Source organism: Telmatherina bonti, assembly GCF_933228915.1.
Source record: "Telmatherina bonti genome assembly, chromosome: 2".
In the NCBI taxonomy this organism is placed as follows: domain Eukaryota; kingdom Metazoa; phylum Chordata; class Actinopteri; order Atheriniformes; family Telmatherinidae; genus Telmatherina; species Telmatherina bonti.
Window position 1 is genome coordinate 45,771,259 of NC_136620.1, and position 12,866 is coordinate 45,784,124.

The 12,866-nt window shown below is 44.6% G+C and overlaps 1 protein-coding gene across 1 annotated transcript in view; it reads left to right on the forward strand.

The window, feature by feature from the left end:
• Positions 1–4,495: 4,495 nt before the first annotated feature.
• The window catches only part of exoc3l1 (exocyst complex component 3-like 1), a gene marked incomplete at both ends in the record, with an annotated part of 119,012 nt that continues 110,641 nt past the window's right edge, over positions 4,496–12,866 (forward strand). Inside the window, 7 exons of the mRNA XM_079259160.1 lie at positions 4,496–4,669; positions 4,750–4,969; positions 6,809–7,021; positions 7,190–7,380; positions 7,460–7,678; positions 7,796–7,866; positions 9,864–9,981. Coding sequence (XP_079115286.1) covers positions 4,496–4,669; positions 4,750–4,969; positions 6,809–7,021; positions 7,190–7,380; positions 7,460–7,678; positions 7,796–7,866; positions 9,864–9,981 — 1,206 coding nt within the window. The remainder of the gene's footprint in view (positions 4,670–4,749; positions 4,970–6,808; positions 7,022–7,189; positions 7,381–7,459; positions 7,679–7,795; positions 7,867–9,863; positions 9,982–12,866) is intronic.

Sequence of the window (12,866 nt, forward strand, 5' to 3'; positions counted from 1 at the left end):
GTGTGAAGGGGTGTGTGATGGTGTGTGTGATGGGGTGTGTGATGGGGTGTGTGATGGGGTGTGTGATGGTGTGTGTGATGGGGTGTGTGAAGGGGTGTGTGATGGGGTGTGTGATGGGGTGTGTGAAGGGGTGTGTGATGGTGTGTGTGATGGGGTGTGTGATGGGGTGTGTGATGGGGTGTGTGATGGTGTGTGTGATGGGGTGTGTGAAGGGGTGTGTGATGGTGTGTGTGTGATGGGGTGTGTGAAGGGGTGTGTGATGGTGTGTGTGATGGGGTGTGTGATGGTGTGTGTGATGGTGTGTGTGATGGGGTGTGTGATGGGGTGTGTGATGGGGTGTGTGAAGGGGTGTGTGATGGGGTGTGTGATGGGGTGTGTGATGGTGTGTGTGATGGTGTGTGTGATGGGGTGTGTGATGGTGTGTGTGATGGGGTGTGTGATGGTGTGTGTGATGGGGTGTGTGATGGGGTGTGTGATGGTGTGTGTGATGGTGTGTGTGATGGGGTGTGTGATGGGGTGTGTGATGGTGTGTGTGATGGGGTGTGTGATGGTGTGTGTGATGGGGTGTGTGATGGTGTGTGTGATGGGGTGTGTGATGGTGTGTGTGATGGGGTGTGTGATGGGAGACACCTTTAGTCTCACTTCAACCATTCAGGAGATATGTTCCACCACTTTTGGTCTTTGTAACATTTAAACTTATTTAAAGTTATTCAAGTTTTTGTCAATGTATTGAAATCCATTCCTGTGATTGGACGAACCGGAATTCAGCTCAGCGATTGGTCCATTTTCTGCACCAGTACACAGGTACACATTCAAGGCACTGGTCAATGTGAACTATTGGTGTCAGCTGCACACTTCAAGGAGCAAAATGAATTTACTCGCAAATGTCCCAGTTAAATATGAAGGATTTGTTCCAACAATGCTCCCTGCAACATTTCAACACTTTGATAAATCTTAAACAACTTAAAAAAAAAGTTTTTCTCATTGAATAATAAAGTCTGTCACATCTTTACTGGAGTTTAGTTCAACCTCACATGTTTTTGCAATCCTGCGAATTACACCCTGCTGGACGTGGAAAAAATGACAAGTCTTTTTTCCAAGGTGCAGCAGAGCGTCCCAGTGGTGTAGTGGAATAGTGTGTAAAGTCAGTGTGCTTCTAATACAGGAGTTCATGGGGTCAATCCTGATGTGGGGCATTTAGGAGAAATGTTAGTTTTGCTTGCTTTTTTAATTTTTTTCAATATCTTATACTTATGCAGTTTCATTTCAATCATTCAGCATAGTTCAATAAATGGGCATTTATATTTGCTATTATTTCAATCATAGCTGGTTCTAGTTTCATTGTAGTTTATATTTTCTTTTATCTATTATTTTCTTCTCCTGGTTAAGAATTTCTTTCTGGATTTGTCTTTTTGAGTGGATGGCAAGATTGCATGTTCTAACGACAACTGTCAATAAAAAGAAAAAAGAAAGAAAAGTGGATAGAGAATGTTCTCATGGACTTGTGGTGCCAATTATTTCATTTCAATAGGGGTCAGCATGACAGCGGGCCAAGCTAATCATTTCCCATTGATTTTAATGCAAGTTACCCGACACGGTTGGCAAAATGCTAACATTCGCATGCTGTCTACAACTCTGTAGTTTCTTTATGTTACGAATTGTTTGCACGGGACGCTTGATTTAGCCGTTCATTTTTACAAACTTACAACGAATGAAAGCAAAAAGTAAGAAAGTTATTGAACACCTCGGTCTGTGGCTGTTGTATACATCGCTCTTATAACAACAAATTTTACTTAATCTGGTAGTAAGTAAAACCACAACAGGTCCCTGAACCGCCTGAATTTATTAGACATAATTAGTGTTTTTTTGTTTTTTGTTTTTTGTTTTTTTTAGTGTTTATAAAAAAAAACAACAAAGCCCATCAAATATGTTTATTAATTAGTATGTCTTTATCAATTTTACAGTACAGTCACCCTCAAAATGTCGTACTTACCAAATAAACCAAGGATTATGATGAATTAAAATCTCTTCAGTTAGAAGTTACAGAGTGTGCATGTGCAAACAATCAGAGGTACGGCAAGTCCATTAGGACAAATGAAAGGAGTATCACATGTTACATGAGCAGGTTGCATTGGATTTAATTAACTGCATGCTGTTCTTTTGAAATATTGTGATGTTATTTAAATCGAAATATATCTGTTTGTGTTGACAGTTAAAAATCAATTCATGACATTTGTTTTAACATAAATCTGTGGCACAATGCTAACAACATCAGTGTGTCACTTCTCAGAGTGTGTGGACAGGAAGACTAAGGAGGAGGAGATAGATGTTGACTTGGAATAAAACAATGTTGACTCAACATTGATGTTTTTAAAGTACAATGAGAGAATTGATTGTTTAGTACAAGAATGAACGTTTTAAAGTTTATTCTGAAATAAATCTATTGAAATGTCATATTTTGTTGTTTTATTTTACATGGATGTCAACCGACTGCAAAACAATCTTAATATTTATGTTTGGATATGATGTAGTTTGTTAAAATTATCACCAAATTCCAGCTGATTCCCAGTAATTTCTATAAATTCCCATGATTTCTTCGGAAAGTTACCAGTTATTTACAAAACTTCCCAGCCTAACTTTCCATGGAAAGCTTCTGGTAATTTATTTAAAAGTCCTGGATGAGGTTATATTCCCAGTCGGACAATCAAGAAAAAAATCATATTGATTAAAAAAAAACTTCTCATATCATATAGATCAATATTGATAGTTATCAAAATATTCAAAATATATTCTAAATGCAGCCCTGGTCATTTTATTCTATTGAAATATAATGCAATGCATGACTGGTCTTGTCTTTGGATTCAGCGATACATCAGGATGTATTGTGTCACTGGACATTGCTGCTTTCTTCATCAATGAATAGAAGCAGTTCCCATGTATTTATTATTATACCACCAATCAATCTTAATGTGCTGAGATTGTCATACATCATAAACATTTAAACACTTGTGTTGTTTTCAATTTCATTTTTTAACTTTATTGTTCCAATACCGTAAAATCAAGAAAAGCAGCTCTCTAGTGGTGAGATTTCTTGTTGTGAAAAAGTGTGTTCTGCTGAGCAAATTTACTTTGCCAAGGGGAGCACCACTGGTATGATGATCCCCTTGATTTTCTGGAGTTTTATTTTATTTCGTTATTTATTTTGTATGGTTGCAATACAGAGTTTCTACTGCTGGACCAGACCAGAGAAGATAGAAGAGAGGCAGAAAGACAAAGGGAAAGAGAAAGAAAACACCTCATAGAAAGAGAGGAAAAGAGAGAGATAGAGAGAGAAAGAAGGAAAAACAGACATTTGCATAAACGTACGCATATACACCCATACGCATTTGACTATATAGATGCATTTACATACACATTCACACACATAGACACAAACATGCCAATCTTAGATTCTTATTCCCCCTGTGGAGGACTAGACTATCAAGTGTCAACAGCCCCATAAACTATCAGGTTAAATATTAATGGGAGACAAAGAAAACCAGCTGATGTTAGTGAATAATCCTGCAGGCGACTCAGTGACTGTGTCACATACAGAACATGCAGAGTGGAACGTGTTCAGAGAAGATCATGCTGATGTGACCCCGCCCACACAATGTGACCCCGCCCACGCAAAGGCAAGAAGCAGGCCAGGAGGACCCCGAGACCCTGGTGGCCAGCAGCCACCCCCAGGCACAGGATCTAACCACCCCAGCCTGGAGCCAGCTATGGACCCACCTGGGAGGCAGTAGAGGGGAGCCCCAGCCGGAGTCCCACGCAGTCAGGGGGAACAGGCCCCAGTGCGCCCAGACCGGCAAGAACTGACCCGCCGGGTGCAAACCACCCAGGGCAGACAGAGCGCGGGCCCCAGGGCCCCAAGAGCCCGAAGGCAACCCCCAACCCCCCGTGGGCAGAGGGTACAGCCCACACCAATGGAGAGCCAGGATCCCCAGACCACTGCCGAGTGGAGGCCAGGCCGCACCCCAGTGCACCAGCCACCCTCCCTGTGCACAAGACCCCCCCTCCAACACACATACACACATATAGGCATACACAGACACCCCCACACACACATACTAACTGACTCACATACGCCCTCCTAACTTTTGCAATCCACATGGTCTCTGTTGTGTTTGAGAGGGGCGGGGCTTGCTGACAGAGCACTCCAAAGTCTGTGTTTGTGATTGGTTGGGAGGAAGTAATGACTGTAGTTTTACGCTACATGATAGGCTGTAATGAAAAAGGAAACTGTTTCTATTGAACTTTTTATCAACCCTTTTTTCACCAATCGTCTGTTGATCGATATTGTTGATATTTATTGCGATTGAATTATCGTCCAGCCCTGGATGTACCAGTAGTGCAGATATGAGCCAGCAGTTATTCTTTATGATGTGAGGTTGGCGTGAAACGAGCAGCTTTTCTGCATGAGTGTTGCAGTTACGTGGTCTTTCCGTTAGACATGGTCCCCGAGGCTGAGGTATGGCCGGAGGTGGAGAGGGCTGAGTGTTTGGCCCGCGGTGCTGCCCTGAAGTGGGCGTCAGGTGTTTTCTGTCGACCGGAACACCTAGAGCGACTCACTCACTACAAGAAGAGGGAAAGTCAGAGGACTGCCTCCGTTCACACCAGACTGAAGGTGAAGATGAAACATGATGTGGAAATTAATGTTGTAAATCCTCTTTATACTCATGGCTGTAGTCTATTTGTTCTTTCCAGGCAATGGTGCAGTCCTACCTGGAGGAGGTGGGCTGGGGGCTGGGGCAGCTGCGGGAAGCCAGAGCCAAGCTAAAGGAGGTGTCACACACTCTGAAGAAAGCAGGACTAGAGTCAGATGGAAGCACCGAGAGCATGAAGTCTCTGGAGAGGCTGCGGGAGGTGTCGGTGAACCACAATCAGCTCTGTGCTGCCGTCAGTAATCTGCCACGACTTTACTCAGGTCAGAAGCTCTCTAACACCTCTAAAGACGGCCAAAACATTCTTTCAGGAGGGAAAACAGATACTTTAACAAACATAATCCAAAATAAATTTTTAATCTGTGAGTCCTCCATAAGGCGCTGCAACATATCACATTTGCTTTAATTTCTCCATGCAAAGATGCAAGAACAGAATACATTAAATTATATGTTGATGCAACACATTCATTCATTCATTATCTGGACCGCTTGGTCCGATGAAGGGTCGGTGGGAAACTGGAGCCTATCCCAGCAGTCTTTGGGCGAAAGGCGGGGTACACCCTGGAAAGCTTGCCAGTCCATCACAGGGCATGTTGATGCAACAATTCCACCATTTTCCTGATAAAGATTTCAGCTTCCAGTTACTTTTTAATGCTTTTGGAAGACATTTTGTTTATTTAAAAACCCTTTCCTCAATAAGTCTGCCCCCTAAGTGTTAGGCTGGCATGTAGTGTACCACAACCTGTCGAAATGCTAATTCCAAAATTTGTTTTATGCTGATGATACTCTGCTGTGAATGCCAACAAAACTCCCAGCAGCCTCATGTCCCACAAATCTTTAATGACCAAAAATGATCCTAAATGTAATGATTATTGGAAGTTATTTAATTTTCAGGATTTTTTTTTTTTTTTTTTTTTTGTTCCTTTGGCTCTAAATTAAACTGTTTTCATCTATTATTACCCAACTACAGGAACTCAGGTGTCATATTTTCATTCTCACATTCTGATCTCTTTTCGCCAAACTTTTTTTTTTAACTTCTAAAAATTTGAGTTTGTTTCTTTCAAGTTCTGATTTATAATATGGGGATTGTTTTTATCTATTCCTATCTAAATGACAGTAATTTGCCTTTATATATTTTTTCTAATTTCAATGCAACATGACGTGACGGTAGGCTCTCCCCTTCTGATTGACAGCATGTTTGACCAACTGGATTGATCCATGGTCCTTCCTTAGTCAATAATATCCACTGAGTGTCAACACACGTAACCAGACAATCACACACCCTTCCTCTTCCAGACCTGGCCTATCAGCTCTGATGCCAGTTCTGACACCACTGTCGTACAGCCAATTAAATTCCTGTCACAGCGATGTGCAGCTTCTGTGTGTTGGTTTAAACAGTCATCCCTCAAAATGCTAAAAACGACCAAAAAGTCATACTCAAATTAAATCAGATGCAGGTCTTGAACCCTTTACTGTACATTCAAAAGCATGGTCTCTTTATAAAGATAAATATATTTTTACCCTGAGCTTTCAGATTTGATCTAACTGTAACCAGCATGAAGTTACTGAAGTTGGAACAGAAAGAAATGTAAGTTTTTTTCCCTTACCTATGCTGCACATGGAGGTATAGAGTGGAAAATCAGATGTGGCTGTAGTAGGAAGCCTTACCCATTCCCAGTTAAAATTAGGTGACAATAGCAGTCAGTATGTTTAGGCGCTCCCCGATATATTACCGTAGCTACAGAAAGATGTTTGCGCTTCTAACTCCTTGCTTTTCATGCTCGTTTCCTTCAGGAACAGCATCGTCTTCTGCAGTCAGAATTTTCCTCTGGAAAATCACTGTCCCTCCGTGTAAACGACTCCACCACCTCCTTGCCGAAGTATTTTTGTCTTTTGGCACATTTTGCCATCGTTTATACAGAAAAAGTGCACAAAACAAGACTCCCTCTGCATTTACGTACAGACGCACACAAGTACGCCAGTTGTTGGAAATGTTTACACACAAACTTTCTGAAGCAATCTTAACTCTTTAACATGAGTTTACCATGAAAACTTTTCACAGTTAAAAGCTGCGTATTTTGTCTTCTGACGGACTCCTGCAGTTGGTAGCATGGTGTTAGAGACGGAACGACTGGTGGAGTCCCGGCGGCTCCTGGAGGCCCACGCCCGGCTCACCGATCTGGAGCAGTGGCAGGACGACATTCTCTGGCAGCTCCATGGGGCAGCCGGGATGGCAGGAAGTGTGCTCAGCACTGAGGATCAGGACCTAGTGGCCAAATATTTCTGTGGAGTTGGACAGCTGGTGGACGCCCTGGGTGAGGAGGTCTCTGAGGCGTAGTGCACGCAGACATGTTACTTCATCATGGTGAAAGAAAACAACGGCTTGTGAATTTTTGTAATTAAAGAAAAAGTTTAAATGAAAGAGTGACAATAAATTTGACAAATAAGTCTGTTCATTCTAAAATTCCACCATGATGCTGCAGGAAGGGAGCTGTGGACGGTGGTGACCGGCGCTCTGGCGCTGGCCCAACAAAACCCCACGCCGTTTGTGTCGGCCGTCAGGATCGTGGAGCGGGAGGAGGCTCTGGACCAAGCTCTGCTGGCAGAGAGGACTAGGACCAGCAGACCGCTGCCTCCTAGACGACCTCGCTGCTGGAGAGCATGTTTCTTCCAGGTCTGCTTCGCCTGCTGCTCAACACTAGTTTTGAATAAATGACAGCAGCCTTTCATGGCCCCTGATGCCTTCACTTCAGGTACTAGAGGAGGCAGTGTCTGCACGCTTTCGTAGTGTTTCCTACCTGCACACACGAGGTCCGGGTCTGGCTGGCCACCTCTCTGCTTTGCAGCACGGCGTCATGGCGGACCTCGACACCGTTCGCCACCTGTTGGAGCACTGCGTCCCACCACACTACCAGCTGACAGGAGTCTACCTGAAGGCCAGCCACCACTGCTTATGTACTCACCTGGCGCAGGTGAGCTGAGGGGGAAATGAAAACTCTTCAGCTGTGTGATGAAAGAAAATGATTGCCTTTTATTTTCTCCACAATGGATACAAAGTGAACCCGATGAACCTGGTTTTTGTGTCCTAGGTTAGCAGCTGGGACCTGGAGAGTGGAGAAATCTTTGCTGTACTCAATTGGGTGTTGCATGTCTACAACAGGTGAGACTTGTGGTTCTGGTTGAAGGAAATATGCTTTCGACATCTTTCATCCATCCATCCATCCATCTTCTGTCGCTTATCCGGGGTCGAGTCGCGGGGGCAGCAGCCTAAGCAGGGAAGCCCAGACTTCCCTCTCCCCAGCCACATTTGCCAACTCTGCGGGGGGATCCCGAGGCGTTCCCAGGCCAGCCGAGAGATATAATCCCTCCAGCGTGTCCTGGGTCTTCCCCGGGGTCTCCTCCCAGAGGGACGTGCCTGGAACACCTCACCAGGGAGGTCCAGGAGGCATCCTGACCAGATGCCCGAGCCACCTCAACTGGTTCCTCTTGATGCGAAGGAGCAGCGGCTCTACTCTGATCTCCTCCCGGATGACCGAGCTCCTCACCCTATCTCTAAGGGAGAGCCCGGCCACCCTGCGGAGGAAACTCATTTCAGCCGCCTGTATACGAGATCTCCTTCTTTCGGTCACGACCCACAGCTCATGACCATAGGTGAGGGTAGGAACGTAGATCGACTGGTAAATCGAGAGCTTCGCCTTCTGGCTCAGCTCCTTCTTCACCACGACAGACCGGCGCAGAGCCCGCATTACTGCAGACGCCGCACCGATCCGTCTGTCCATCTCACGCTCCATCCTTCCCTCACTCGTGAACAAGACCCCGAGATATTTAAACTCCTCCACTTGAGGCAGGACCTGACTCCCGACCCGGAGAGGGCAATCCACCCTATTCCGGCTGAGGACCATGGTCTCAGATTTGGAGGTGCTGATTCTCATCCCAGCCGCTTCACACTCGGCCGCGAATCGCTCAAGCGAGAGCTGGAGATCACGACCAGACGAAGCCAACAGGACCACGTCATCCGCAAAAAGCAGGGACCCAATCCTGAGGCCACCAAGCCGGATCCCCTCAACACCTCGGCTGCGCCTAGAAATTCTGTCCATATAAGTTATGAACAGAATCGGTGATAAAGGGCAGCCTTGGCAGAGTCCAACCCTCACCGGAAACGAATCCGACTTACTACCGGCAATGTGGACCAAGCTCTGACACCTGTCATACAGGGACCGGACAGCTCGTACAAGGGGGTCCGGTACCCCATACTCCCGGAGTACCCCCCACAGGAGCCCCCGGGGGACATGGTCGAACGCCTTCTCCAGGTCCACAAAGCACATGTAGACTGGTTGGGCAAACTCCCATGCCCCCTCCAGGACCCCAAAGAGGGTATAGAGCTGGTCCACTGTTCTGCGACCAGGACGAAAACCACACTGCTCCTCCTCAATCCGGGATTCGACTATCAGGCGGATCCTCCTATTCAGGGGTCCTACAGGTGCCCATCAGCTGCCTCCAGAGTCCCACAGGCCAAGAAGGCCCGATAGGACTCCTTCTTCAGCTTGACGGCATCCCTCACTGCTGGTGTCCACCAACGAGTCCTGGGATTACCGCCACGACAGGCACCAACGACCTTACAGCCACAGCTCCGGCTGGCCGCCTCAGCAATAGAGGCACGGAACACAGCCCATTCGGACTCAATGTCCCCCGCCTCACTCGGGACATGGTCGAAGCTCTGCTGAAGGTGGGAGTTGAAGCTCGCTCTGACGGGGGACTCAGCCAGACGTTCCCAGCAGACCCTCACAACACGTTTGGGTCTGCCAGCTCTGACCGGCTTCCTCCCCCACCATCTGAGCCAACTCACTACCAGCTGGTGATCAGTTGACAGCTGTTGACAGGTCTCACTGTCATTGCCCACGTGAGCATTGAAGTCCCCCAGCAGAACAATGGAGTCCCCAGAAGGAGCACCCTCCAGCACTCCCTCCAAGGACTCCAGAAAGGGTGGGTACTCTGAACTGCTGTTCGGTGCATAAGCACACTCTCTCAGCACACATCCTTGTGTCCTGTTTATAATATAATTTAACAATGTATTACATAGTTTAACGCTACATTACTGGGTCATGTGATTAATGCACCTGCTAGACATGAAGTCGTCTGTCGCTGTTGTCTCGGCAGCGCAGACATGATGGGCCACCCGGACCTAGTGGCTGAGCTGCAGAGGGTAGAGCTGGGACCACTCATCTCCACGGAGGGTCTGGAACAACTGCAGACTAAATACGTGCAGAGTGTTCGGGTGAGAAAACAGATCCACACAGTTTCTGAACGTTTGGCTGCTGTATTCTATTCTATTCTATTCTACAGTCATTTATCAGACACTTTTATCCAAAGCGACTTACATACAAGTGAGAACAACACAAGCACAAAATCAAACAGTAGAGGACATCGTAGGAAGATGCTAGTGGACTGTCCATTTGGATGCAGATCCTTGCATGAAGCTACAGGCTTTTTTTTTTTGTTTGTTTGTTTACTCCCTTCCCACCACATAATACCACCGATGTTATAATACAAAGAATTAATATCATAAAGTTTGTTGCAAAGAACTGGACTAAGTTCTCCAACTTTCCAACAAATACAGCTAAACTAAGTGTTGAAGTTCTCCTTGAAGAGCTGAGTCTTCAGCTGGGTCTTAAAAGTAGACAGGGACTCTGCAGAGCGGACAGAGTTTGGGAGATCATTCCACCACCGTGGAACAACAGAGGAAAAGAGTCTGGCTGGTGATTTAGTCCCACGTTGTGGTGGTAACACGAGGCGTCTTTCACTGGTGGAACGTAGCTGTGGAGAGGGAGTGTAGGTCTGGATTATGGAGTGAAGGTAGACGGGAGACGTTTGAGTTATTGGTTTGTAAGCCAGAAGCAAAGCTTTAAATTAGCAGCAGAGTGACATGAACCAGTTTGGACTGGTTGAAAACCGGATGTGCTGCTGGTTCTGGATCATCTGCAGAGGTTTAACCAGCATGCAGGCAGACCTGCCAGTAGGGAACTGCAGTAATCGATGTGTGAGATGACCAGAACCTGAACCGACAGCTGAGTCGTATGTTCTGTCAGGTACGTCTGATTCTCTTGATGTTGTAGAGAGCATATCGGCAGGTACAGGCAACCGAGGCAACATGGACCTTAAAGGTCAACTGGTCATCCACCATGACACCCAGATTCCAGGCAGCAGGAACAAGTGTAATAGAGTAGAGCTTCATACTTAATTGTGGATGTAAGGAAGGATCGGCTGGACAGACAATGAGCTCTGTCTTGGACAGATGGAGCTGAAGGTGGCGATCCTTCATCCATGCAGAGATATCAGCAAGGCAAGCTGATATTCTCAGTGAAACGTTGTGTCGTCTGGTGGGAAGGAGAGGAAAAGCTGAGTGTCATCTGCATAGCAGTGGTAGGAGAAGCCATGAGAACTCATGACTGCACCAAGTGAGGAGGTGTATGGGTTAGGGCTTCTTGTAGTGAGAAGAGAAAGAGGGCCGAGATCTAAAGTCGTTTACCTGAAGTTGTTTACTTTAAGTCGTTTACCTGAAGTCGTTTACCTGAAGTCGTTTACTTTAAGTCGTTTACCTGAAGTCGTTTACCTGAAGTCGTTTACTTTAAGTCGTTTATCTAAAGTCATTTACCTGAAGTTGTTTACTTTAAGTCGTTTACCTGAAGTCGTTTATCTGAAGTCGTTTACTTTAAGTCGTTTACCTGAAGTCGTTTACCTGAAGTCGTTTACTTTAAGTCGTTTATCTAAAGTCGTTTACCTGAAGTCGTTTACCTAAAGTCATTTACCTAAACTCTTTTACCTGAAGTTGTTTACTTTAAGTCGTTTACTTTAAGTCGTTTACCTGAAGTTGTTTACTTTAAGTCGTTTACCTGAAGTTGTTTACTTTAAGTCATTTACCAAAAGTCGTTTACCTAAAGTTGTTTCTCTAAAGTCGTTTACCTGAAGTCGTTTACCTGAAGTCGTTTACCTAAAGTCGTTTGCCTAAAGTCGTTTACTTTAAGTCGTTTACCTGAAGTCGTTTATCTAAAGTCGTTTGCCTAAAGTTGTTTACTTTAAGTCGTTTACCTAAAGTCGTTTACCTGAAGTCGTTTACTTTAAGTCGTTTGCCTAAAGTCGTTTACTTTAAAGTTGTTTATCTAAAGTCATTTACCTGAACTCATTTATCTAAAGTCGTTTACCTAAAGTCCTTTACCTAAACTCATTTACCTGAAGTTGTTTACTTTAAGTCGTTTACTTTAAGTCGTTTACCTGAAGTCATTTACCTGAAGTTGTTTATCTAACGTCGTTTACCTAAAGTCGCTTATCTAAAGTCGTTTACCTAAAGTCGTTTATCTAAAGTCGTTTGCCTAAAGTCGTTTACTTTAAGTCGTTTACCTGAAGTCGTTTACCTAAAGTCGTTTATCTAAAGTCGTTTACCTGAAGTCGTTTACTTTAAGTCGTTTACTTAGTCGTTTACCTAAAGTTGTTTATCTAAAGTCATTTACCTGAAGTCGTTTAAGTAGTTTATCTAAAGTCGTTTACCTGAAGTCGTTTACCTGAAGTTGTTTACCTGAAGTCGTTTACTTTAAGTCGTTTACCTGAAGTCGTTTACCTGAAGTCGTTTACCTGAAGTCGTTTACTTTAAGTCGTTTACCTAAAGTTGTTTATTTTGAGTCGTTTACCTAAAGTCGTTTATCTGAAGTCGTTTGCCTGAAGTCGTTTACTTTAAGTCGTATGCCTAAAGTTGTTTCTCTAAAGTCGTTTACCTGAAGTCGTTTACCTGAAGTCGTTTACCTAAAGTCGTTTGCCTAAAGTCGTTTACTTTAAGTCGTTTACCTGAAGTCGTTTATCTAAAGTCGTTTGCCTAAAGTTGTTTACTTTAAGTCGTTTACCTGAAGTCGTTTACTTTAAGTCGTTTACCTAAAGTCGTTTACTTTAAAGTTGTTTATCTAAAGTCATTTACCTGAACTCGTTTATCTAAAGTCGTTTACCTAAAGTCCTTTACCTAAACTCATTTACCTGAAGTTGTTTACTTTAAGTCGTTTACTTTAAGTCGTTTACCTGAAGTCATTTACCTGAAGTTGTTTATCTAACGTCGTTTACCTAAAGTCGCTTATCTAAAGTCGTTTACCTAAAGTCGTTTATCTAAAGTCGTTTGCC